The 27,436-nt window shown below is 43.4% G+C and overlaps 2 protein-coding genes across 2 annotated transcripts; one reads left to right on the top strand and one right to left on the bottom strand.

The window, feature by feature from the left end:
* Nucleotides 1-79: 79 nt before the first annotated feature.
* Nucleotides 80-2,956, bottom strand: cimip2b (ciliary microtubule inner protein 2B; the record flags this gene model as incomplete). The annotated part of the gene is made up of 6 exons (XM_079525355.1): nucleotides 80-174; nucleotides 447-659; nucleotides 800-929; nucleotides 1,281-1,429; nucleotides 2,076-2,308; nucleotides 2,892-2,956. 6 exons carry the CDS (start codon nucleotides 2,954-2,956, stop codon nucleotides 80-82), a joined length of 885 nt encoding a protein of 294 aa, XP_079381481.1.
* Nucleotides 2,957-4,819: 1,863 nt separating this feature from the next.
* On the top strand, nucleotides 4,820-27,436 carry scarb2c (scavenger receptor class B, member 2c). Its single transcript, XM_079523579.1, has 12 exons — nucleotides 4,820-5,054; nucleotides 5,934-6,091; nucleotides 7,930-8,074; nucleotides 8,438-8,632; nucleotides 9,067-9,158; nucleotides 10,195-10,314; nucleotides 12,368-12,546; nucleotides 13,169-13,287; nucleotides 21,951-22,024; nucleotides 22,170-22,221; nucleotides 23,029-23,181; nucleotides 24,831-27,436. The coding sequence occupies exons 1-12, from the start codon at nucleotides 4,932-4,934 to the stop codon at nucleotides 24,882-24,884; spliced, it is 1,464 nt and encodes a 487-aa protein (XP_079379705.1). The 5' UTR covers nucleotides 4,820-4,931; the 3' UTR covers nucleotides 24,885-27,436.

Genomic DNA, 27,436 nt, shown 5'->3' with positions numbered 1-27,436 from the left:
TACATGCAATTTGACTCATTTCATAATATAATTTCCTCAGATCTGGTGTAATCTTGCTGTGGTCTGCTGGCCTTTCACACTACGATCTTCCCTCTATCTTCCTCCGAGCATCACCCATCCCCAGCGCGTTGTGGGTAAGTTGACCAAAGGTACGTCCATATCGGAATTTGTATCCTGTAGAATGGCATCAAGTTAGACATGGCTGACGATTAAAACATATCGTGGTAAAACATTTGCTATAGATTCACCCACAATTTGATCCAAAGTTGCTAAACAAAACCTTGCACGGCAGTGGTGGTTATCATCATTATACATACAGAGAACAACAGAGAACTTCAATGTGTTCCAAAAGGGAGTTGCAACTTAACAGACAATATTATAATACTTATATCATGTGTTGTACTACTCGTACAGTAAGTACAATAAGTGTTGATAATGAAAAATACCTGGCACATGTCCTGTGTAGGAAGGCATCAGACCCTGTGTGGAGGAATACACCGTGGGAATTGGAGGCAGGGTGCAGATCTCTCCTGGGATGTTTAGGGAGGTGGTGGGTTCGCCTCGGAACTGCCTTCCAAAATGGATCAGTGCCTTGTTAGTGGTAATGGGGTAACTTGTGCCAATCAGGAAACGAGCTTTTGGCACATATCCTGTAAAACCTGGACACGGACGGACGGACGGGCGGACGGACGGACAGACAGACAGACAGATCGACAGACATCAGTCCGTGAGCTATTATGGAATGTCTCAGTAAGTAACAACCAAAAACTCAAACATAAAGCTATCTCATACATTGTACCTGAAATAAAGTACTTGTGCGGGCTTGTGTCATCCATGAAGTACGGTGATCCCATATCCTTCTGAGACTCTGCCTTGTAAGAGAACGGCTGTGTGGTGATGGCTCTCAGGGGAGTGGTCGGTACCTGGGCCTTTGAGGGGGGGGGGGGGGGGGGTCGATACATGGACTTACAGTAGCCTACCTTATCGTTGCGTATACTGTACCACCACATTAAAGGATCAACAATAATCTAATCATTGTGAATCTCGACACAAAATGGTTCAATCTGAGTGGTCTGATTGGAAAGCTCTACGGTTTGGATTTACTCTTATAGAGAAAGGCACTTAACATCGCAATTAACTGACACTTTATCTCCACCATGAATGATTAAACACCTGTGTGTTAGGCGTGTGATGTCAGCAAGTGTTCGGTGTCGTCTGTGTGTGTGTGTGTGTGTGTGTGTGCGTGTGTGCATGCGTGCGCGTGTTGAAAGAGTTGTTACTTGAAACTCTGGGTGGCTGTAGAGGACTGGCAGGTCTTTTGATTGCAGATGAGCCCTGGCTTCCTGGTCTCGTTGGAACTCAGTGAGCGCTCGCCTGCACGTCTCGGCGTACGTATGAGCAAAATAGTTTCGGCTTTTGGGAACAAAGCCTGTGAGAAACGGTTAACATTACATAACAACAGTGTGTGTGTCTGTGTGTGGTGTCACTCACTGGTGTGTGTGTGTGTGTGTGTGTGTGTGTGTGCGTGCGTGCGTGCGTGCGTGCGTGCGTGCGTGCGTGCGTGCGTGCGAGACAGCATTGTTTATGCTCCAGTCATACGGTGTCACGCACCAAACATAGCAGATCTAAAAGCTCACAGCACGCAGGGAGCTTTCAGATCCATCTTTTTGTACCACAACAAGGCACTAATCAGGGGTCATCACCATGTTTTGGCTGGTGGTGGACATTTTTGTCAACATTCCATGATTTTTGCCACGGACATACAACATGAGTGGACAATAATATGACCAGAAACACAGATAGCCCTGAATGACCATAACAGGTCTGTAACTCCAATTTGTTCCATTTGAACACTCTCAGAGTTAAGGGGGTCTTTGCAAATAAAACATTTGAGAACCACTACTACCAGTGGACTCCAAATGTGGCATAGTGTCATAATAAATAATTGTCATACATATTCTGGAGAAAACCTGGAGACTTGACATTCAGTAAAGTGGGCGTTATGATCAAAATAAGAACATTACAATGGTGTCTAAAACAGAAAATCCCCTGGACATAAGGGTGGGGTGTCATACCTGTGTATCCAGGAGGTATGACGCTCTGCACACTCCTCTGACCTCCGTAATGAAAGCTTCTCCAGATCTCGTCCCGTGGCCCCGTGTCCTCCTCCGTGGACGGAAAGCGTCCCGTGTGGAGCACCAGGCGATTGGAGTGCGTCATCATGTCAGGACTAGTCAACAGCTTGGCTGTGAGCTGCCCATAGGTCTCACCCAGGTGAAACTTTAGCTGTGGGCAGTAACCTGCGTAGCTAAAGAGGCCACACACGTCTACATAAAGGTACAGTCCACAACACCTTTTTGGCAGTTTGTGCTTATAGTGAGTGTGTGCGTGTGCGTGCGTGCGTGCGTGTGCGTGTGTGTGTGTGCGTGCATGCGTGCATATGTGTGTGTTTGCATGCGTGCGTGTGTTCGTTTGTGCGTGTGTGTGTGTGCGTAGTAGCCTACATGAGGACCCCATTGTTGGAAATAAGCTGAGAGGCTTTCTTTGATTAATCTTTTTAGCAGACCTTGTATTGAAGGCTACTGTACTGTTCATGCAAACTGTTAGCATCAATCAATCAATCAATCAATCAATCAATCAATCAATGTATAGTAGTAGGCTATAGCCTCTTAGGCTTACAGTTCCATTCATGTGTTACAAAATTCCAGACGGGACTTTTGCAAGGCATCATATTTTGTTTACAATTTACAGTTTTTGACGGTCGATGGACATCGTGGATTTGTGCCTATACTTTATGACTACTGGTGTTGTTGCATAATTGAGAACACCTGCTGGCTGACTTGATTATGCTATTTATTCGAATTAACAAAGTTGCAAAAGGCCTTACTTACCCTGGAATGTAATGTGGATCAGGTGTCACCAGAACTGTGCTAAATTTGGGGGGAAATTCCTCCATATTGCACTAGGGCAAAAGCCTCGAGCATTAGCGCAGAGTTGAGCATTGTTGGTTGGTTGCTAGAGAGAGAGGTAGGGAGGAGGGAGAGTACACAAAACACTCATTTACACCAGTCCGCAGTAGCCTACAACGGTCAGCAGAGGTGGACAGTAACTAAATAAATGTACTTGAGTACTCGTAGGCTACTTGTACAGATTCTCAGGAGTTGTACTTTACTTGAGATTTTTTTGATACTTACTCTCAAAGACAAATATTTTACTTTTACTCAAGTAGATTTCTAGGAAGGCTGTAAAGTACTGACTGAGTACTTTAGCATGTACTCTTGAATACTTACGTGGATTTAAAAGCAAGTACTTTTTTACTCTTACTTGGGTAACATTTTGACTGTGAGCTACTTTTACTTACTTGTAGCAGAGTAATCTGAGTTCCCATAGGTTTTTGCCAGCTCCCGCATTACAAACGGGAGGGACATGACTGGGTTATGTGACCAGAGAGTAACCAGAGTGACAGGCTGTATGGAGACAAATCTTTGGAAATGCATATGTGTATTGTGTATAACTTTATAAGTATTGTATGTAATTAGGTGGCCAAGCCCGTAGGCCGGGTCATGAAGTGTAAGGATTAACAATCTTTACTGCTGACGAGCCATTCTCGGTGGGCAAGCTGACTGAGTAGGCGATTAGAGATTTAAGATGAATATATCACAGCCACCCCAGCAGTTGTGGGTCATGACTGGAAGAATAAGGTCGTGGATACAAGTGGCCGAAATTTGTTTGGAAGCCTGTAGTGCGATGCCACCTTTGGAAAGATTGTTCCTCTTCTTCTTCTTAGGCCAAATATTGAAGTTCTGGCTTAACGTTTTTTGCAAAACTTGGCAATATGGTAAGGGTTATGCCAAACAGTGAAAACGTGAAGCCCACAACCATTGACCAAAGGGTGGCGCTATAGCACTCAATTGAAAATGCAAACTTTGAACAAGCATTGCTCATGAACCGTTTGACCGTCAGCAATAAATCTTTGATACACACATATGCATCTTCAATGTCCAAGGACCTCTTTTAGCTGAGAGAGATGAAGCAGTGTTGCAGATTCAACTTTTTCCATATAATTCATAGATGGCATATAACTTCATAGACTACACTAGTTTGACACCACTATCATCAGTGTTGGGTAAATCAATGTTTTGTTTTGTTTTACATAATCGTTTCAATTACGCCAGCCGTGACTGTAGCAAGATGTGTGAGCTCCTGTGATAGGAGAAGGATATCAATTAAACTGGAACACAACCACCCATAAAGACTTATTATCACTGTGTGTATTCCTGAACTATTTGCATCGAGAGTATCTGAGTATATCTGACTTTCAATGTATTATTTGTACATGTATACATTTTGTTTTCGTTGTTGTTACACTTTTTGCTTTGGCAATGTAAACATATGTTTTCTCATGCTAATAAAGCCCTTTGAATTGTGTGTGTGCGTGTGTATGTGTGTGTGTGTGTGTGTGTGTGTGTGTGTGCGTGCGTGCGTGCGTGCGTGCGTGCGTCGAGATCGAGTCAACTAGAATATTTAGGTCATGAGTCATTGTCGAGCAGCACTCAGTTAACCTTCTAGACTAGAAAAGGACATGTCGGTGATGTCATCGTATATGCTACGCCCGGGTGTCGCGCGCCGAAGATAGCACGATTAGCATCCGATCTACAAACTCACAACACGTCGCTTCGTGACTACGCAATGTAACGCATGGTGCTTGTAGATCGGCTGATGGTCCCCGGATGATCCCCATGACATAGACTTCCCGTTACGTCACTGACTCATCCTTATTGGTATTTTTCTAGGTTCCTGAGAGTGCTGATCTGTCAAAACAACAACACAGCAGCAGTGACTCCAGCAGAGGATAGGATAGGAAACACTGAACACTTCAGTACATGTTTAGCTGCTAACTATAACGTTCATATTCTCTCTTCGTGGCCAACATGCTGTTGAAATCATGTTGCCTCTACAGCATGGGGGTGTCTGCTATTCTCATTTTAATAGCGGGCATTACCTTAATCCTCTCTGATGTGTTCCAAGATATCCTGTATTCACTTGTAAAGAAGGTGAGTGGCGCTAGCTTGCTGCCTGACAGCAATAGGCAGTGTGTGCTGTGTGTTGATGTATTTGACTCAATACTTAAAATCAATGTTGTTTAGAGAAAACTGTTAATGATCGTTAGCTATTTTGCTAGCTTATTGCTTATCGCTGTGTGGCTGTGCTGTTGGAGGTTGCCTTGTCACGAGTGCATGTTGACACATTACATATTGTTCGATTCATTCATGTTTATCCGGGAAAATGCTATGCTGATTCCGTCATTCCGTACAGAATTCTAATCATTAAAAGTTGTATCGGGTCCACTAGTCTAGTCTCTAGACTATGTCAGAATTGAAATCTACACGTGTGTAACAGCATTGATTACGTCTACAGTCCACACAGAACTAAAATCACAGGCACACAATACATATTTACATACTCTATTGTGTGAATATTGCTTAAGTGTACTATTAAAGCTACATTTAAGTTAACACTCTTAATAGCTTGGGAGCGTGGGTGACATGTGTGATGAATCGATGATGTGATCATGTCATGTGAGGCTATTTTCAGCGGTAACAGGAAGAGTGAGCAACTCCATGTAAAATTGTCTATTTTGTTCAAAATACAGTACAAATATTTTGAAAACGGTATACATGATTAGAACATGATTGAACATTTCACAACTAATGGTCTAATATTTCTACTGTTGCTACAAAACTTGTATTTGTTATGCACATATGCATGTATGATTGTATGCATACGCATGGCATTGCATGCATGCATGTTTTGTTTTTTTACATTTTGGACAAAACATCAAATTTGACATTGAGGTGCCCACTCTTCGTGTAACCATTTTAGCAGTCTGTCTGTCATTTAACTGAAGGAATGGCCTTTTTCCCCCCACGTAGGAAGTGGTGTTGAAGAATGGCACGGATTCATTTGAAGCCTGGGAGAATCCTCCGCCACCCGTCTACATGCAGTTCTATTTCTTCAATCTGACCAACCATTTGGAGGTCCTGGATGGAGAGCGGCCAGCCGTGGTAGAGATTGGACCCTACACGTACAGGTGAGGAGCGCAGGGCCGTCCGTGGCAGAGCTGGACTGGGTAAAAAGAAAAGAAAAGAAAAGAAAATCGCCCCTGACATTTGGCCCAAACCGGCCCACCACAACCGGCAGAGGCACACATACTGTATACCACCCTAAAGCCCAAACCACACCAAAGGGTTGATACGGGACGAGGTCAACCACACTCTTTTATTTTTTTTTAACTTAAATTGTATTCATTTTTCATGAACAAACAAAAAACTAAAAAACACAGATATATTTTATCTTGTTTCTTTCTTTCAAACATTCAGTTTCATGTACACTCTAGATATCATCCCGTCTATGATATTTCTCGCAATGCAACTCATTGAGTTGCAATGAGTTGCATTAGTGTGGTTGACCTTAAAACGTTTTTTCCCCAAACAAGGTGTGGTTTGTGTTTAATACCACCACTTTTACTGAAAGGGGGGGGGGGGGGGGGGGGGGGCTGTGAGTCTCACAAAATGAGGAACAAAAACCACTCACCAGAGAGTTCATATTCTAAATGCAAAGTTTGCAAACTAAGGTCTCATCATGGGCATGGGCATTGGTCACTTGGGGGGTTAGTCATGAGCACGTCATGGTCGTCGTGGGCTACTTTCACAAGCAGTCCGTTTAATCATACTGGTGACCTTCCTGTCACAAGACTACTGGTGACCTTCCACTGCTTCGCTACATTTTAGGCCCCAATAAACAAATCCAAATGTGTGGAGATAATCAGGGAATTGTAAAATAGCTCAAGTCCCCCTTTGGGGATGTAGAAGATCACCTATTTTCACTACTTTTTAACTAATTTATTGCGGTTAGCTGTTAGCATAAATCCCAGTTCCAGGTGCCACCATACGCGTTCACGCCCCCGGACCTGGGATATGACGTCCCCTAGCGTCAGGGTCCGTATATATACGGACATGGGAAAGAAATAATTTATTATTTTATTTGAATTCATGGAATTTCTTAGATTTGTTTGTTTTAAAATTATACAAATGTTATGTATACATGTTTTAAGAATAATCTTTTAAAATATAAATAGGATGTGATTTTTACTCGAGTCATGGCCCGTGACCCACAAATGGGTCCTGACCCACTGTTTGGGAAACAGAAGTAGACCACTGTTTTCCTGGGTCGTAAGTAAATATCAACTTTTAACGTTTACTGCATTAAACATTATTTATTATTGGTCGCATTTACTATGAAAGCCTGTGTCTCGCGTCCGTCACACCACCATATATGGTTGCCAATCCATCAGTGGATTGGCAGTGCGGTACAGCGCCTTGTTTATTGTATAGGATATATAAAACTCATTGCCATGGGAAATGTTTGGGGTAGCGTAACAGATTCATTTGAACACTAATATACAATATTAAACATTCCAATGTTGTAAATGTTTAGCTATATCATTCTGGATGATCACTTGTTTGGGATATTGGCTGGGACTTTCCATGACAACTTAATGACAACTTTTGGAGAATGATGTTGGTCTGCCAACCAACCAACCACACTCACCTTGTTTAAATCGCACATTCATCAACACTAGAACCGTGGGTCCGACCGACTCGATACCGGGCACTGCACTGTGTGGAACGCGTGTGTCGAATTTGAAGTTGGTGGGTCAAACGGTTCTTGAGTTACGTGCATTACAACCGTACACACACGCACACACGCACACAGAGACGTGGCGCATTTATAGTAGGATAACACTTCATGGATATATCTATCTTTTAAAAGGCATAATATAACTATAATGGATTTGTCAGTCTATGATTCCATGAGCTCTTTGAAGTTTTTAACATCTCAATAATACTGTCGTGGTTTCTTATACAGGGAATACCGTCCAATGGAGCAAGTGGCCTTCCTGGACAACGGTACTAAAGTAGCAGCGGTCAATACTAAGACCTACATATTCCAGCCCGACATGTCCACTGGCCCAGAGAGTGACCTCATCAGGACGGCTAACGTCCCTGCCATGGTGCGTAGACACTAGACAGTCAGTTTTATTGATACTGTAACAAATACACAGTGTGATCTTTAACAACTTTTAGGCCTGACGTCGAAAATTAAAAAATGTCTTCTAAATCCTGACAGTTTTCTGAAATACCCATGTTTCTGTATCATTGGTGCTCAATATTTCATGTCAAGGACCCCAAAAATGATATGTAATTGGCCTCGGACCCCCATCTGAAAATAATGTAACTGAGTGAAGTTATGGCTACTGTAGAATATTATTTAATCTACTGTGAGTCATTTTGAACAAATATATTGATTGTCAGAGTGGTTTACTTTTCACAATCTTTTGTTCAGACATGGTTTCATTCATTTGCTCTATTTATAGACGGTGATGGAGACATTCAAGTTCAAGTTAAAGATTGAGACTGAGTTCATCTCTGCCTTAATGAAGGCTAACAAGGCTGACCTCTTCACTACCCGTACAGTCGGAGAGCTACTGTGGGGATACGAGGATGCACTTCTTAAAGCTTTGAAGGTTTTTCAACATGATCTGGATACCGTCTTTGGACTCTTCTACAAGGTTTGCTTCAAGCATACACATTGTATAATATATAATATTATATATAATACTATATATAATATACTATAATTAATTATATTAATATATAATATAATACACATTGTACTGTCTACACAATGGACTTTGCTTGTCCAAACCATTCTTCAAGAGAAAACAAAATGCTAATTTGTAATCACAAGAATTTATAGCCAAGTTTATAGCCAAATTTCTCTTCACAGCTCTTATGTTATATTATTTTACATTATGATGATATGATTACCGTATAAGAATATGACAAATTAATATAGAGAAGCTATATAAAGTATAGTAAAGAAATATCTGATTCATTATATGAAGAACTCAACCACAGATGAAATCACTGTTCAATCCAGTAATTCATAGCAATGCTTCTTTCTTTCTTTCTTTCTTTCTTTCTTTCTTTCTTTCTTTCTTAGGCTAATGCTACAAATGATGGAGATTATGTGTTTTTCACTGGTCAGCAGAACTACAAGGACTTTGCACGAGTAGACACATGGAATGGTAAAAGGTAAATTATTTGAAAATATTTCTCCCCACCAGCACCATGTACTGTAACTATCACCTTGTCTATAACTCCAGTAGTTGATACTCTTCAATAACTAACGGTTAAAAGAACAAGCAAATAATCAACATCAGTGGTGGCCTAAGGGTTAGAATCGAACCGGCAACCTTTTCGGCAACAAGGGCGCTCCCCTTGTTGCCGAAAGGTTGCCGGTTCGATTTCCCCGGATGGGCATGAAAAATCTGGGTCGGGAAGTGATTGGTCATCACTCATCCAACACCGCTTAAGTGCCCTTGAGCAAGGCACTGAACCCCCAACTGCTCCAGTGGAGCTGCTTAGTATAAGACTAGTTGTATTGGTCAGCTCCCAGGTTTTAATGTGTGTGTCTGTCTGTGTGTTTCTATGTGCAGGGCGTTGCTGAAAATGAGCACTTGTGCTCGGCTACTACCCTGGGTAAACAAAGGAGGAAAAAAAAACTGTACAGCGCTAACTATTCACGATGGCATGCATACCGCGAATGTATTTAGAACGTGAGGCGATTCTAGCACAGTCTGTTTATCTCACACCACTGTAAACAGAAATAGAATGATAACTTTACTTTAATGTAGCCTATTTAGCCTACTCCAATCACAATGCAAATTAACTGAATTTATATAGCACTTTTCCTAGTCTTCCGACCACTCAGAATGTGCTTTGGCACAACCATGCCACCATGCAAGGTGCCAACCTGCTCATCGGGTGCAGTTAGGCGTTCAGTCTGGCTCAAGAACACTTGACATGCAAACGGGAGTGAACCAGAAATCTTCCGGCTCCCAGGAGGCAGTCACTCAGTCGTTTTACCTCCTGGGCCACTGCAGCCATAATAATGTTTCCATTTGTCAAACTAGGTGTTGCAAAAATCAAATATGAACAAGCCAAGCAAACTAATCAAAGAGTGCAGGGTATATATATATATATATATATATATATATATATATATATATATATGCTAAACTAATGATATTGTATTATAATATATTCTGTGTGTATTCTATGTATGCAGCAACCTGACTTGGTGGACGACGGATGAGTGTAACATGATTAATGGAACAAATGGGGCCTCGTTCCATCCCATCATCGCCAAGAATGAGACACTGTACATGTTCTCTTCTGATCTCTGCAGGTACGTGTTCCGTTGTTTTGGTAGTTGTTGTCTGCAGGCTCGGGAGCCACAGAAATAAGGTGTCAACCAACACGTGAAAATAAAAAGCCGTCAAGGTATAATCTACCACTGTAACTGTTCCCAGACTTAAAACAAAACACAGTGAGGCATTGTTAAGTGTATTATGCCACACACATTCAGGACTAAGTTCCAGAAGAATGGAGGCTTCTGCCAACTCGCCGGATAACCTTTAATTCCAGGACCAATTTTCTATTTATTTATTTTTTGCATAATGGTGCATTTTAAGGTGTGTTTGGTGGGTTCTATGAAGTATTCGTGTGAAGTATAAAATAACTATAACACGCTCTTGCACAATATGAATAACCATTACATTAGTATTTAAGCCTACCTACCGGTATGTTATTTGATCTCTTTAAATGTCTATGCCTTAAATTATTGTTATGTTGACATCCATGATGCTGTGATTATGTACATTTTTGAGCCATCCAATTGTTGTTCCATTATGCTTCAAATTTTTAATAATTAGATTTATTAAAACAATTCAATTAATAATAATAATTTGAATGAATACAGCAAGATATTGAGTGGCTTTCTTTTTTTGTTAGATTTTAAGGCTGAGCATACATTCTTTGGAGAATAATTGCAATAGGACTTTTTTCAGTTTGATGTACTTTCCCCTTTTTTGCTGAACTTTGGCCCATCTTTGGCCTAGTGTTATTATTTGAGCTGCCTAGTGCTGCTGCAGTTCACCCAACCATCCTTAATATATCCTTCTATATTATCCAGGTCTGGATATAAGATTAAGGACACAGATTTATCCTTGCTGGTAGCAATGCTGGCTAGAGTTTGCCTCTTGAAGTTTCAGCTTAGCACTGCTTGAGGCTTAAGTTATTACAGTAAACATAGGCTACTGGTTCTTTCTGATTGCTCATACAGAGACCAGACAATGCACTGCTCAAATACCAACTAAATACAGAATTAGGTAGTGAAGAGCTTGATAGGGTTACCGGTAAAAAAAAAAGGTAAATGGTGCATCAATTCACCCATTCACACACACATTCATACGATGCCGATGGCGGCAGAAATGCAAGGCACTAGCCAGCATATCAGGAGCAGTTTGGGGTTCAGTGTCTTGCTCAAGGACACTTCAACACTAACTCTGGGGAGCCTGGGTTCGAACAGGCAACCTTGCGATTTCCATCCAGCCACTCTACCCCTGAGCCACCGCCGCCCCGGGTAATTGGGGTGCACAAAGTGCTTCTCAGAAAATCAAAAGCTAAATACACTGTATAAGCTATTACACAGAAAACAACTGCAAAATATCACAGTAAAAATAAACAAAATAAACACTAAACAGTGAAGTTACATACTGTAAATCGATTCTCTACCCACCTTGGACTACCGGTATATGAGAAGTTAACCAGTAATTAAAGCAGAGGTATCGCCTTAAAATGTTGCAAATCTTGAAAAAAGTGGGCACTACTCATTGGTGATTCCAATATTTAATCGAAAATATTAAGAATGCAGTACTTTGGCCAGATGAATGTCTTTCTAAATTAAAAAAAAAACACTGATTCCAGTAGAATGTAATGTACAGAAGGAATGACTGATCTACCAGCTCGCAACAGCGAACTTGTAGATATGTTATTTTTGCTATTTATGAAAATAAAAAACATACAGTTGGAGGCCATCGATATTGTCCTTTTCTTTTTGCTGAGGTTTGCGTGATCTGCGCAAAAGGACAGTTAACCCATTTTGGGCGGGAACCCCTTTTGGTGTTTTAAACATTATGTTATAATTTAGCTATTGAAAAATAGCAGATCTACAAGCTCATAGCGCGCCACCGAGTGGCGCGCTACGAGCTTGTAGGTCTGCTATTTTTGAAAAATCGTGAAAATATTTATTTCAGAAAACTGGAGGATTTAAAAGGATTTTTTAAAATTTTGAGGTCAGGCCTAAATGGGTCAAATGATAAGGGACAATATCGGTGGCACCCAACTGTAGGGACACCAGAATGAATGTGGCTAATCAAATTCCCTTTCTTTTCCCCAAGGTCTATGTACGCGCTGTACACGGAGGACGTGTCTGTGAAGGGGATCCCTGGCTACCGCTTCGTACCACCAAGCCACGTGTTTGCCAACCTCACAGTAAACCCAGATAATGCAGGCTTCTGTGTCCCTGCAGGGAACTGCCTGGGCTCTGGCCTGCTCAATGTCAGTGCATGTAAACAAGGTAGGGCTTTCACTTCTAGTGATTTCTACTAGTTGACTAGTTGCCTAGTTTACTAGTCGACTAGTTGTTCAACTACCTATTATGTAATAAAAAAAAATATATATATATATATTATATATTATTATTTTTTTAATAATATTTGTACATTTAAAACTGTGTACATTGGTGACCACAATCTAGCATTCTAGCTGATCTTGAGGCCTACACAAACGGTCAACTAGTACCAACCAAGTCAACTAGTGGATTTACTAAATGGAATATACGGTTGGTTGTTAAAATGATGTTCACCCGTGAGGGAATCATCACCAAAAAAAGAAGAAAAAAGTTATGCGAAACCCCTTCTTTTTGCTTTATTCTTTTTTCCATGGACTGAGGCCGATTCTAAAAACACCTTCTTAATCTTTCTGGAAAAACTTCAAATATTTATTAAAAACTTACAAAGATATTTTGTTGCTATATAAATGGTAAATGGTGCATTTATATAGCACCTTTATCCAAGGCACTATACAGTATGTACATAGCATGTCAAAAGAATACATTTTTCTTTTTTAAGTATTCAATCACGTCTGTTGTGTTTCCTGATCATTAAATACGAACACCTTCTTCTTTGCTATCTCTTCAGGTGCTCCAATCATTATGTCCTCGCCACATTTCTACCAGGCAGATGAAAGATTTGCAGAGGATGTATTTGGGATGAAACCCAACAAGGACCAGCACCAGACTGCCATTGACATCCACCCGGTAAGTATAGGGTCTTTGACCTTTGACCTTGACCTTGAGTACAGTACTCAATACTGTACTCTAACGTTGTTGACTCATAAAATGTCCACCCCTGGGCCCCGGGACCCATTTTATTGAAAACCTATTTACATCACTGGATTTATGAGGGCCACGTTAGAAAGAATGGCAGCCTCAAATTGAATATTGAGTCCGTTCTGCACCGTATCACTTGGATCCCTATTTAAATGTTGTTAAATAATGTGTTTAATAGCTCTATATTCCAATGCGTGTTATAGAGTGTTTGTTCAGTAACACAGATCTCCCCATCTCGCCAGCTCTTACCAATTATATTTAATCAGGAGAACTCGTACAGGATACAGAATAAACAAGTGAAATTGGAGAAACACAAAATAAGCAGAAGCAGACATTTGAATCTGGACACTATATAATGTAAAATGACTTCCTAAAATTGGTATCCTGGCCTGAAAAAGAGCCGGAGAGATGGGGAAAACGTTAAAGGTTACTTTAGTAACCACGGTTGTATATATAAATTGAACGAAATACCTTTCGTTTATGGGTAGGTTTCCTTCAAAACCTAGCTGCAGAACATTATTTTATGTACTCCCAGGACAGAAAATTCTAGAATTTTCGCTGTCCTGGGCTCTAAGGGTGACGTAGGAAGCCACGCCTATCCCGTATAGATACCTGCGTGGCTACGTCAGCCCTCATTCGGAACTTTTCTTCTGCTTTAGAGAACAGAAGGGCGTTCCACGAAAGGTATTTCGTTCAATTTATATATACAACCGTGGTTACTAAAGTAACCTTTAACGTTGTATTATATAGAAATTTCACGAAATACCTTTCGTTTATGGGACTTTATGAACTCCCGTGACCTGAACTTCCAGTGGGTCCCAGGTAAACCTTTTGGGAGGGGCTCGGACCCTTTTGGGTCCAGAACCTAGTCCTTGTGGAGAGCAGGAGGCAGCGCTATGCTGCCCTGATGCTTTACTGAGCAGCGGCCCCCAAGACCGCGTGCGCTAGCGAAGGCGCTGCCACATCTAGGTTATAGTATGTGGCGAAAGTCGAGGGTGTAGACCAGCTTGCTGCTGTGCAGACTTCCTGAATGGAGACACCCTTGTAGAGTGCCCAGGAAGCTGCCACACCTCTTGTGGAGTGGGCCCTCAGGGCTTGAGGGGAATCCACGCCTTGGCTAGTGTAGGCCAGACGGATGGCTTCCACTATCCAGTTAGAGATAGTGACCTTCGTGACGGGCTTTCCTTTGGTCCTGGCACCCCAGGACACAAAGAGTTGGCTTCCTTGTCTGAAGGGAGCCAGTCTATCCGCGTATATGCGTAAAGCTCTGACTGGGCAGAGGCAATTAAGCCTGCTGTCTTCGTCAGAGGAGAACGGCGGGGGATGGAAAGCCTGTAGGTTCACTGGCACACACACTGAGAGAGCATTTTTGGGAATGAAGGCGGGGTTTGCCTTTAGGGTGACCTTGGTCGACCCCTCATCGAACCTCATGCAGTCTGGAGAGATCGAGAGCGCATGTAGGTCGCTGACCCTTTTTGCTGTCGTGAGTGCGATCAGGAGAGCCACCTTCAGGGTTAGGAGCTTGAGGCTCACGGTTTGTAGTGGTTCGAAGGGTGCTGTAGCCAGAGCCTTTAGAACCAGGGACAAATCCCACGAGGGAACGAGGGATCTGCATGTCCTATGTTCCCTGCGTACACCCTTCATGAATTGTTTTACCAGCGGGTGCTTCCACACCGTCTGGTTATCAAAGCCTGGGTGGCAGGCGGAGATTGCCGCCAAATGGACCTTGACTGAGGAGAGGCCTAGACCGCTGTCTAAGAGCTCCTGCAGGAATGACAGGACGTCGATCACTGAGGCCTGGTAGGGGACTGTTTGGTCTGGTCTTCGTGAGCACCAATGCTCGAAGACGCGCCAGGCTGTGTCGTAACGGTCCCTTGTTGACTGGGCTCTGCCTTTCTGAATCGTTTCGATTACGTTCGGAGGTAGACCCACGGCAGTCAACATCACCCTTTGACGGGCCAGACCCATAGGTCTAGGTCCTGGGGGTGAGGGTGGAAGATCTCCCCCCTCGCTTGAGAGAGGAGATCCGCTCGAAGGGGAATTCTCCACGGCTGGTCGTAGAGGAGAGGGGTTATTTCCGACCTCCAGACCCCCCACGACGGGGCTATTAGGAGCACCTTCAGACCCTGAGTCCTCACTCTGTCCAGAGTGGGGCTGATGAGGGATAGCGGGGGAAAGGCGTAGAGAAGGGTTTTGGGCCATTGGTGTGACAGAGCGTCTAGCCCCAACGTTGATGGTCCCCTGATTGCGAAGAAGAGGGGACACTTCGTGTTCTCCTCTGTGGCAAAGAGATCCACCTTGGATTTCCCAAACCTGCTCCAGACCTGGGCCACTGCATGAGGGTGTAGTGACCAGTCTGAGTAGCGGAGAGGTCCTCTGGACAGCAGGTCTGCCCCTGTGTTCAGAAGACCTGGGACGTGACACGCTACTATTGAGAGGACGCGTGTGTTGCACCACAGGATCAGTTTCTGAGCCAGTTGATGAAGACGAGGGGACCTGAGTCCACCTTGTCTGTTGATGTAGCACATGGCCGTGGTGTTGTCTGTCCTGACTAGGACATGGCAACCCAGGATGCGCTGCTCGAAGTGTTTCAGGGCGAGGAAGACTGCCATGAGCTCTAAGTAATTTATGTGAAGGGCACGTAGTGGCCCCAACCATAAACCTCTGGCTGTGAGTCCTTCCATCGTGGCTCCCCAGCCTGTCATGCTGGCGTCTGTAGTGATGACTTTCCTGATCAGAGGCTTTCCCATGGGGACGCCCTCTGAGAGGGTTTTCCTGTCTGACCACCATTGAAGGGCTAGTATGCATTGTGATGTTACTGTTACCTTCTGGTGCCGACGGTGCATTGGTACATGTAGAGAGCCTATCCATCGTTGGAAAGGTCTCATATGTAGCCTTGCTAGGCGGATTAAATAGACCGCAGAGGCCATTAACCCCGCCATCCGGAGGCATGCATGAAAAGGAATCGAGCGTCCCCTTTTGAATGACGCCACGCACTGCAGTGTTGCGTCTATTCTCTCTTGGCTCAGGCGGGCCGTGTAAGAGATTGAGTTCAGTGTTATGCCTATAAAGTCTATTGACTGTGTTGGCATAAGCATGCTCTTCTCGTGGTTTATTATAAACCCAAGCGAGTCGAGGTGGCTGAGCACACGATGTGTGTGCGACAGTGCTTCTCGTGGAGAGTCTGCAAGTAGGATCCAGTCGTCTACGTATGTAGCGAGACGGATCCCTTGCTGTCGGAGCGGAGCGATAGCTGCCGCGGTGCACTTTATGAAGACTCTGGGACTCAGTGACATTCCGAAGGGAAGGACTGTGTACTCGTACACTTTTCCTCTGAACCCGAAGCGCAGAAATTTTCTGTGCGGCGGGTAAATCGGAATGTGGAAATATGCGTCTTGCAGGTCTATAGACGTAAACCAGTCCCCTTCGCGAATTAGGCGTAGGAGGACTGGTGGAGTAAGCATTTTGAATCGCAGCTTTTTTAAGTGACGATTCAATGCCCTCAGGTCTAGAATGGGACGGAGTCCGCCCCCCTTTTTCTTTACCAAGAAATAGCGGGAGTAAAAACCGTTCATTGATTGGTCGAGGGCCACCTCTGTGATGGCGCCTTTCTGCATTAATGAATTGATTTCCTCTTGCAGAATGGCGGCCTTTTGCCCGCTCGCTTCTGAGAAAATAATTTTCCTGGAAGTGGGCGGTTTCGAGGCGAACTGAAGCCTGTATCCTGTCTGAATTGTACGGATTATCCACGGGGAAGCCCCGGATATCCGCCATTGTGACAGATGACGTGACAAAGGGTTCCCTGTGCTTGTCAGCGTGGTGCATGGCCTGCCTGGGGGAAGACTTACTTTGTGTGAAATGTCTCCCTCTAGTGAATTTTTTCGGTATTGAGTTTGGAAAAAATTGGCGTGGATTTCTTGGCCTGTGACAGCTAAAGCTGTCACAGTGTGGGTTATCTTTCCCACTGGGCCTATGCCCTTCAGAGTTGGTTTTATTGTTTTTTGTGTTTTTTGTTTTTTTGTTTTCTTTATTGAACAACGTGGAAAAACATACACATGTGAATTGCACATAACAATTTTCGGGGTCTGTACAACGGTGCTCACAGCACTGTGTACAGGCCCCCTTAAGCGCTTCAGCGCAGGCTCTGAGGTGAGATCTGTGATCCCCACCTCTGGCCTTGAACTCTGAGTGTGGTGGGGAAGATGACCCGGCCCGGGCAGGTCATTTGCGCTTCCCCTGGCCTCGGCCTCTGGGAGCGCTCCTGGCCTTGTAGGGCGGCGGAGAGGTGCGGCGGTCTGCTCTGCCTCGGCCTGCAGGCTGTCGCTGTCTATCTCCGCTCCGGTCCTGGGACCTGGGTTTGTCATCGGTCTTGGCCTTCCAGGGTGCCTTCTTAGCCTTGGGGCGGCCTACCGGGGCGGCCTGGTTGGCCAGCGGTTCGAGCGCCTTCATCGTCTTGGTGGAGGACTCGAGCTGTTGGATGGTCTCTGACATCTTGGCCAGAGCGTCCTTAAACATACTGTCTGGGTGGATATTTCCAGCCACAAACTCTTTCTTTGTCTCCAGGGAGATGGCGCTGGTCTGATCGACCCAATGCCATCTCTCCTGGAGGATGGAACATGCCATTGCCTTGGCGTTGTGGAGAGTGGAGTCCCTCTGGAGGGTGGCCATCTCGTGATTCAGGCGGCGTAACTCGGCCAGGTCTTCTGGCAGTTCCGCTAGCTGGACTTTAATGGACTTCTGTCCCATCTCAATGAGGAGGCTCTTCATGGAACCCTGGAGAAGTGCTCCTGCATTGAGGGCCTTCGCCACGAAGGACATGTGTGCATACTGCCACTTGTTCAGTTTTGAGGCTTCCCTCACGCTGCTGGACAGGAGCTGCGGTTCCTTTACGTGGTGATCCACTCTAGGAGCTGCAGGGTTGGCCAGGTAGGCCGCTATAGCCTTGTCCATAGCTGGCATGAAGTCTATGGCGAGGGTTTGTTTATCTGGTATGTCGTTGGGCCCCTTGGCGCTGGCCTTGGGAAAATCCACCTTCAGGAGGGGTTCGTCCCAGGCGTGCATCATGGCCTCCTCGAAGCCCTGTGCCATAGGGAGCTTCTGTCTTCTAGGTGCAGGGGGGGGGGCGGACTCATCAGTCCTGCCTTCCCATGGTAGTACCTTGACAGTTGACTTAGGCCATGTGTGGTTACAACGTGCACTAGCCTTCCTGTATATCTCGTAAATATTGGAGTCATCCATGGGGGGTACAGGAGGCGGGGGGACAGGAGCCCTGGCTTGCTGGTGCTCCTGTATGTCCATGGCATCCAGGTCGTCGAAGGGGCGACGAGTGGTGCTGACGTAGTCCCCGGGGGAGAGGTCATCATGGCCATCTCGCTCGTCCGCGTAGGCCTCGTCCAGGACGTGGTAGTCCTGGAGTTGCTCCTGGAAGGAAGGGAGCTCGTCATCACGAAGCTCCCCTTCCTCCCTGGTAGTCCAATGCTCCCCACCGGGAGACATTGCGCGGTCTGGGGAAGGGTCCAGGCGGTCCACCATATAGCTGGGTGCAACGGCAGGCTGTCTGCGTCTAGCTGTATGTCTGGGCGGGCACTCAATGGTGGCCTGCACGACGTGTTGTCGAGCACGTGGAGCTGGGGAAGAGCGGCGCGGTGCGAAGGTATCCCTTGGCCTCGCGCCATGAGCCTCGTAATCAGTGGCCTCGTGAGCCCTGGTTGCAGAGGCTGAAGTAGCGTACCTGTCTCGGCTAGCGCCGGCAGGTGCTGCTCTTGAAGAAGAGGCTCCGGTTGGGGCTCTGTTGCCCGAGTAGTCGAGCCTCTGTCTCGGGGTAGCTCGTTGTCCCTCTCCGGTGACGCGGGGCCAAAGCCCCTTTGGCGGGACTTGTATGCGAGCTCGTCGCGGGGGAGGAGTGGGGCTCCTCTCTCGGAGTCCGTGGGCGGCAAAGTTGTCATAATACCTTTGGACACGTCCGAGCCTGTTGTTTAGGACGTCGTCGTCCATTTTCTCACAATGGAGGCAAACGGGACCGATTTCCTCCATGGACTCACGGGTGTGGGTGAGGCCGAGACAATACATGCACTCGTCATGCCCGTCTTTGCCCGACATCGTGTTCCCGCATCCCCAGGTGGAGCACGTCTTTTGTTTGGGGCCTTCTTGACAGTCGGCGGGCACCGGCTGTCCTCGATGGCGTCTTTCCCCGGGCTGGGTCTCCCTCGTCAGCGACATGGTTGCTTGTAGAGAGAGGAGTCCGAGTGTTTAACAGCCACAGGTTTATCTTCCTCGTGGCGTGTAATAGTAGACCACAGGCGTATCTGCCTAGTAGCGCTAAGCTAACTATCGATAGCTTTAAGCTAACAAACGCTAGCTTTAGCGAGAGAGAAAAAGAGGCGCGAGCTGTTTTTCCGACAAGCTAGCGTAGCAACAAGTTGCCTAGAACTCACTTGTGTCGAAGTTCGGCTTTTTTTCTCGAGAAGTATCCTTCTGTTTGCTTCGAGAGTGTGCCAGAGATCTCACGGTCCTAAAGAATTAATCTCTCGGCCGAGTTTGCGAGATATATTACCCTGCACACACTGGAATGTTAAAGTTCGTTCTCGCAGCTTAGCAGAAGAAAAGTTGAATGAGGGCTGACGTAGCCACGCAGGTATCTATACGGGATAGGCGTGGCTTCCTACGTCACCCTTAGAGCCCAGGACAGCGAAAATTCTAGAATTTTCTGTCCTGGGAGTACATAAAATAATGTTCTGCAGCTAGGTTTTGAAGGAAACCTACCCATAAACGAAAGGTATTTCGTGAAATTTCTATATAATACAACCCCTGTTACTGAACAAACACCTTTAACATTTTAACTAAATGTTTTTTTTCTTCCACTTACACCTCCTTGAAACAACAATCTGCATTCTCAGAAAGCAATAACTCAGTGAGGCAACTATGAAAGAAAAATGTTCCTTCTCTTGTTGTATCCATTCGGCAGTCAATTGTTTGCATGAACTTTTACCACTAGATAGAGTAGTATCCTAACATTGAAAGGTTGTTTTCTCCTGCAGTGATACCCACTGTACCCAGTACAGATAACCAAAGATATTGGTTAAGATATCTAATATAATCTTGGAAACACCAAGACATTTCAGTCATTACAGTCATTAGTCGGAGGTTAACCAACTAAAAAGAAATGACCATCTTAAAAAATGTAATCATGCATTACCGAGGCGAGCTAAACTAAATGCTGAAACCACAATAAATAGATTTGCCACATACATTTTGAAAATGTATTGATGATCAAAATGCTGCTGAATATTCAAGTGAGAAGTTTTTAGCCCAAATATTATAGGCCAATTGTATTGTAGCTCACTGGAATAATATTTCACACAAGGCACTGTTGATGGACCTAGGAGATAACCACGGTCTATTTGTATACCACACAGCTTACAGGCATCATACCGTTGATAGACCTAGACGATAACCAAGGTGTATACCACAGCTTACAGGCATCATACCGTTGACCTAGACGATAACCAAGGTGTATACCACAGCTTACAGGCATCATACCGTTGATAGACCTAGACGATAACCAAGGTGTATACCACAGCTTACAGGCATCATACCGTTGATAGACCTAGACGATAACCAAGGTGTATACCACAGCTTACAGGCATCATACTGTTGATAGACCTAGACGATAACCAAGGTGTATACCACAGCTTACAGGCATCATACCGTTGATAGACCTAGACGATAACCAAGGTGTATACCACAGCTTACAGGCATCATACTGTTGATAGACCTAGACGATAACCAAGGTGTATACCACAGCTTACAGGCATCATACTGTTGATAGACCTAGACCAGGGGTGCCCACACATTTATGACGTGAGATCTACTTTCAAAATGACCAGCTCAACAATGAAAACACTGAAAAAATAAGTGTACCATTGCTGAAAATAGTTTAAATATATAATGTACCTGGGGGGGCTTTGGAATAGGGAGGGGAGAAATTATGACAGTTTCTGCTGTCAAAATATGTCCCCCCCCCCCCCCGTATTTAACTTAAACGCCCATTCTCAATGGCAATAGCACAAACTTTGGCATGCTACTAGTCCTACATACTTACACCTAGAAACCCCATTCAAACCTATTTAGGTTCATCTTACGGTGGACATGTTTGCCTGAAAAGGAATCTTTGACATGTTTCATAGTTTTAGAAATACAGTGCTTTCAAATTTGAGAAATTCACAATGGGGCTCAATGGCAGATATTGGCACGTCAAAAAAGCACTTTTACCTAGAAACTCCATTCACACTTTTTATAATTCAGCTTACTGTGGAGACACATGCTGGAACTTTTTACTTTGAAATGATTTGTAGTTTCGGAGTTATTTAACTTAAACGCCCAATGCATTCTCAACGATAACCAAGATGTATACCACAGCTTACAGGCATCATACTGTTGATAGACCTAGACGAGAACCAAGATGTATACCACAGCTTACAGGCATCATACTGTTGATAGACCTAGACGATAACCAAGATGTATACCACAGCTTACAGGCATCATACCGTTGACCTAGACGATAACCAAGGTGTATTTGTATACCACCACAGCTTACAGGCATCATACTGCAGGCAGCCAAGAGGCTACAGATCAACGTCTACTTGGAGAAAATCCCTGCCTTTAGGTATGTATGCAGCAGTGCATGTAATAATAATCAGTTGCTTATTTAATCGCTTCTCAGTCACTTCCATGCTGGGAAATTTCTAATGGTGCAACAGCATTTTGTCATTAATACACACAACAGTAACACTAATTTATTTTGCTTTTAGCCAAACAGGAAATGTGAGAACAGTGGTGTTACCTGTGGTTTATCTCAATGAGGTAAAGTAAGCCAGTTTCATCACACACGCATACATGCACGCACGCACATGTGCACAAAATTAAAGTTATTTTCTGTTGAGCCGATGTCAATTTCTGTTGAGCCAGAATATTGTATCTTCATATTTTAACTTTGTATGTTTTTGTTTGTAAATTAATTACCTACTTCGTTCGTTCTTCCCTGAATAAATAAAGGAAAAGGAAAGAAAGAAAAGTTGTAAGAGTGTCAGGCAAAAGGCACAAAAAGGTTAAAGCTGCTATGAGCAATAATAATTGCTCAAAATTTTAATGACCTTTTTATTTTTATTTTTTTTGGTATTCAAACAACCAGCAAAAAAATGTAGTCTCTGTGACACATCTAGAGGGGTCAATTTCCCTATCTGCTTCCTGATTGGTTAGTCATTGCGACCGGTTTTTTTTTCGACCAATGACAAAGCTTCTAGGAACATCTTTGAATGCAGATTGCGGCCCCTAGATGTGTCACAGAGACTAATTCTTTTTTTGGGAGCGTTCTACCTGGCTGTCTGAATACCAACAAAATAAAAAGGTCATTAAAATGTTGACATAGTATTGCTTATAGCAGCTTAAAGTCTTTAAGTGGGAGATTCTTTTTCCACTTCCTAAAAAAATAATGGTTTTGGACATACAAGGTTCCACGATAATCTAGAGAGTAACTTCCGGAACACCGACAATAAATTCACACCTGTGAGATACAAACAAGAAGCCTTCTCCCCATGAGAAGGTTTGTCATGAGCTTCCTAATGCCTTAACTCTCTGTTATAGAGCTAACCTTTCCTATCTTCTCTCCAGAGTGTTGTTATTGATGGCCAGTCAGCCAAGAAGGTGCTGGTGGTTGTCGCTGAGGAGAACATAATGCTCAACATTCCATTCCTGTTCATCGGTCTTGGCATTCTCCTGGGAGCAATCTTTATGCTTCTAATGTGTCGGCAGAAGGAACCACAGGTGAGAACTTCCAAATTTCTTTGGTGGTCATGGAAATTGTACGGTTATAATTAAACTTAGCCTTTTCATAGCTTTGTTCAACTTGGTTCTCCCTCCGCATGAGGGATAGACAGAGAATAGATTGTAATCTGTGGTTTAACCCACACAACCTTAATGCTATTACTCGTACGAACACACTCAAAAGTTGTAATAACGCCCGCAAACAACCACTTGTCTTTTGGCCATTTTATTAACTAGTAAACACACTCGTACACGTGACATACATACTTCTACTATACTGTGTACAGTAAATACCTATGCCATCCTGACCCGTGTTTCTAGCAGTTAGCCTTTGGTAGCAACAATTGGCCTGCTTTTAGCTAAACATTATAGCAACGAGATGAGACGGTCTGTAAATAGGTAATAAACTGAAACAGAGAGAAACACAAATACATACTATTAATTCACAGATATAGCGACCGCATAAGCGTATCATTATGACTGTATTCAGAGCATTTTAAGCATAAACAATAACACATTTATAAGCAATAGTAACATTTACTGTATGCAACACGGTACTAGTCTCTTTCACTACATTTTGCTGAATTAATCTGACCTCACATGCTCTGTGTCTAAGCTCCGTTAGTTCACGCCCTTTCTCACTCTGTTCCGACAGCCGATATCTTAATACATTCCTGTCACATTATTTCTCTGTGTCCCACAGTATGATCAAGCATTTTTCCAGTATCACATTTACCCCAATTATCTCTATCTACATCCCTGAGGTAGACTGCAATTGGTTGGCAATGGTTTCTGATCTTTAATAATACAGAATGATTTATTTGCACATGAACTTCCTGACTGACTTCCTGAATATAAACCGGATTGATTATTAATATATACCGTAGAGCCACTCAGGATAAACTCGACAGATTATGCCAAAAATCTGCATTTTTAACATGATAACAGGTTATAGAGAATGGAAAAGTAATTTAAAGATGCATGCCCAAAAGGAAAAATAACAGGTTCAGTACATTTGATTATTGCTGGCTGTCGTAGGAAACACTTGGTCAGGGAAATATTGCACTTTGAGCTTCGGGCAGTACCATCCTGTAGTGTTTGACACTGGGTCTAAATTTCTCAAAGATCAGAGAGACCACTTCCAACCACTGCAAGATGTATTACTGTATTCTATTGTATTGTATTAACATGCTCTACTGCACAGATTGGTCAAATAGTGTTTTATTCACTCAAATACGTTCTGGATTGCAGCTTAACTGATTTACCAGCGACACCCCCATCTGGTGTCTGAAAAGGTTACTCCAGAACTGCCCCCAGTCTCTTAGTTCAAAAGCCATTTCACTCGGAAACACAAATCAAGCTTGTTTTAATCGCACCGCAGCCGGAGTGTTATGAGCGTGTACAGGACACAGTTGTGAACCGTAATCAATTGATATTAAAAAAAAAAGGCATCAAATGGCAAACTCTGTGCAAAGGGTGTTTGGACCGGGACGCGTCAAAAGGCGATCTCGGCGCCGAGTGAGTTAAATAGTGTGTTAATTTTATATAATGAGGTTAGATCTTAGCTCTAACCTCAAGACATCGCTTTTTGATGGTACTTTGAGTTGAATGTGTGCATTTATTCTTTCTCGTTTGGTTTCACCTTTCAGTACACGGCTGCTGAGCGACAGCCCCTGCTTGGATCGCACTGCCAAACACCATGAGATGTCACTGCATTTATCATGAGGATGTCTGCGTGTCCAGGGCTCAGTGACTCTGCAACTCTTATCATCTACTCCAAGTACCAGTTTACGATCCTATGCCCACATCAGCACACTTTATTGTGGCACTGGCGTAATTTAATTGAGCAGAGCTGTTACTGTTACTTACTGATGTACAGCAGGATTATATTCCTGATTATATGTCTGTTTTATCACTGCACCCCATTCGACTGTTATCTCTCTATTGAATAGGCGAAATCATCCGTTATCAGCACCTTCGAATAGGGCCAATATGGCCATACTGGCATACTCACTGTTTCATTATGTCATTATCACCTATTGTCATTATCACTGATGTCCTGACGGAGGCGCGCCGTGTCTGGTGGCCTTGAGCTACGTGAGGCACTGCCGAGCGAGGCGCTAGCCGAGCGAGTCGCCGTGCCGAGCGTTGTGACGGCCACCAGACCCGACTCAGCGCCGTCCGAGTTACGTCCCAATAGGCAGAGAATAGTATATATTAGTAGCTCCTAGTTCCATGCACCGACAATAGTTGGAAATGACACGTCCACCAGGGGGAAACCTTGACCAGGCTATGGTGAGTATGCCAGTATGGCCATATTGGCCCTATTCGAAGGTGCTGATAACAGATGATTTCGCCTATTCAATACAGACAGTAGTTGGGCAACAAGTATTACACATTCTGAAACTAAAAGTGTTGAGAATCTGTTATTCTTGTTGACATGAGTATAAAACGGCTTTACTCTTAGGAATTCTGTTCTGCGATGAGGTTTCTGAATGCGTTCCATTTTTGAAGGATTATAGGGATAGATTTGTATCAAAATTATTTGTAAATCCAAATATGCACAAATATTCCACAATTTACAAATGTGTTTTGCAATCTGCAAACACAAATGATATTGTATGATGAATGCACAGTTTGCACACACTATATTTAATGATAAATGCACACACACAGGTGATATTTGATGAATGCACATACAATGCACACTCTGTGCATCTTGGTATTGGATTTACAAATATTTTTTAAACAAATCTCTCCCCATAAAGGATGGTCCTTAGCTCTACTTACTTCTAGGAACTACATGTGTTTTTTGTTGTGTGTTTTTTGTAATTTTGTTTTTAGCTATGAGCGATACATTTGTGTGAGTTGAGACAGAGAGGAGTTGACTTTTGGGTAGCTGAACAGTAATGCACTGTTGATATAATTGCACTAATAACGTAGACATAATTATGATCATGTTTTTATCTTGATCACATTCATCTCTAACTGGAGGTTTTATCTGTGTTTCATGAACAACTTTTATTTAGTCAGACTTTCCACAGACATCTCATGTTTATGATAACTTGTGTGATATCGTCACTGTTGGGTAGAAACCTCATGTCTCCATATTTCAACATTAATGCCCCACTTCATCGTGCAAGAGTGACACACACATTGGCGAAAACTGCACTCTACCACCGCCCAACACGTCACGATGTTTTCATTATGTTATTTAAAAAATATTTTAACCCATTCTGGGCGGGAACCCTTTAGCTATTGAAAAATAGCAGATCTACAATCTCATAGCGCGCCACCGAGTGGCGCGCTACGAGCTTGTAGGTCTGCTATTTTTGAAAAATCGTGAACAAATCTTTGAAAATTTAACATATATTCTTTCAGAAGACTTTTTTTTTTATTTCGACGTCAGGCCTAAATGGGTTTCCACACGACAGCGACGATATGACAGTTCAGTGTACTGTAGACGGAAGGGAATGCCTTTAGTATGTAAACCAACCTTTTATATTTTTGTATATGCCGTCCCAACTGGCTTGAGGAATGATTTGTGCAATGAGATGAACCGCTGCTGCAATGTTGTACTTTCTAAATTCCGGGGATTTATCCACTCTATGTAATTAGAATGTTGCTTTTTTTTGTATTATTTTGTCAAAGTTTCTGGGGAAATTGTGGGTTTATACTAGGCTACTGCAGGACATTATTTCAGTCATAATATTTTCTCAACAGATTATTTGTAAAAGCAGGCATTTTGTTCGTTAATCTCATTAGTTTGTAGCAATCAATAATAACGGTTTCTCCGTATACTGACTTTAAGATTGTGCAATAATGAGGTTGTAAAGAAATGACAATTTTCAACAGTTTTACATCTACTGTAGTTCGCTTGTCCATTGTTGTAGTTTGTAAAAATTTGTATTATTTAAAAACAAACAAAAACAAGTTCTCACAGTGTTGAGCCAGGTCTGTACTGTCAAGGGACCTGCTAACAGAAGTAGGAGTTGCAATGCAAAGGGAATGTTTCATTACATCTTAAAACAGTACATGGATGGACAATGTCCAGATTATTTGTTCTCAGTCTTTTACCATAAATGATGATTTACCATTAACTTATTACTTTGTATGACCTGCACTATTATCTATGACGGATTTAAAATCACCAACGCTAATTGCACACATATATTGTGACAATGACATTAACAAGCTGTTATGCCAAATTAAAACACTATGAATCATTTATTCAAATTAAACATTTTGTTATCTG

The sequence above is a fragment of the Electrona antarctica genome, assembly GCF_951216825.1.
Source record: "Electrona antarctica genome assembly, chromosome: 16".
Lineage (NCBI taxonomy): Eukaryota > Metazoa > Chordata > Actinopteri > Myctophiformes > Myctophidae > Electrona > Electrona antarctica.
This window is presented reverse-complemented; position numbering and strand designations above follow the sequence as displayed.

Bases quoted from the DNA above. Each gene is read 5' to 3' on its own strand.
- scarb2c (XM_079523579.1), top strand. From the start codon at position 4,932: ATGCTGTTGAAATCATGTTGCCTCTACAGCATGGGGGTGTCTGCTATT. The intron at 8,633-9,066 runs GTTTGCTTCAAG...TTTCTTTCTTAG, and splicing joins TCTTTGGACTCTTCTACAAG to GCTAATGCTACAAATGATGG. The intron at 22,222-23,028 runs GTAAAGTAAGCC...TCTTCTCTCCAG, and splicing joins CTGTGGTTTATCTCAATGAG to AGTGTTGTTATTGATGGCCA.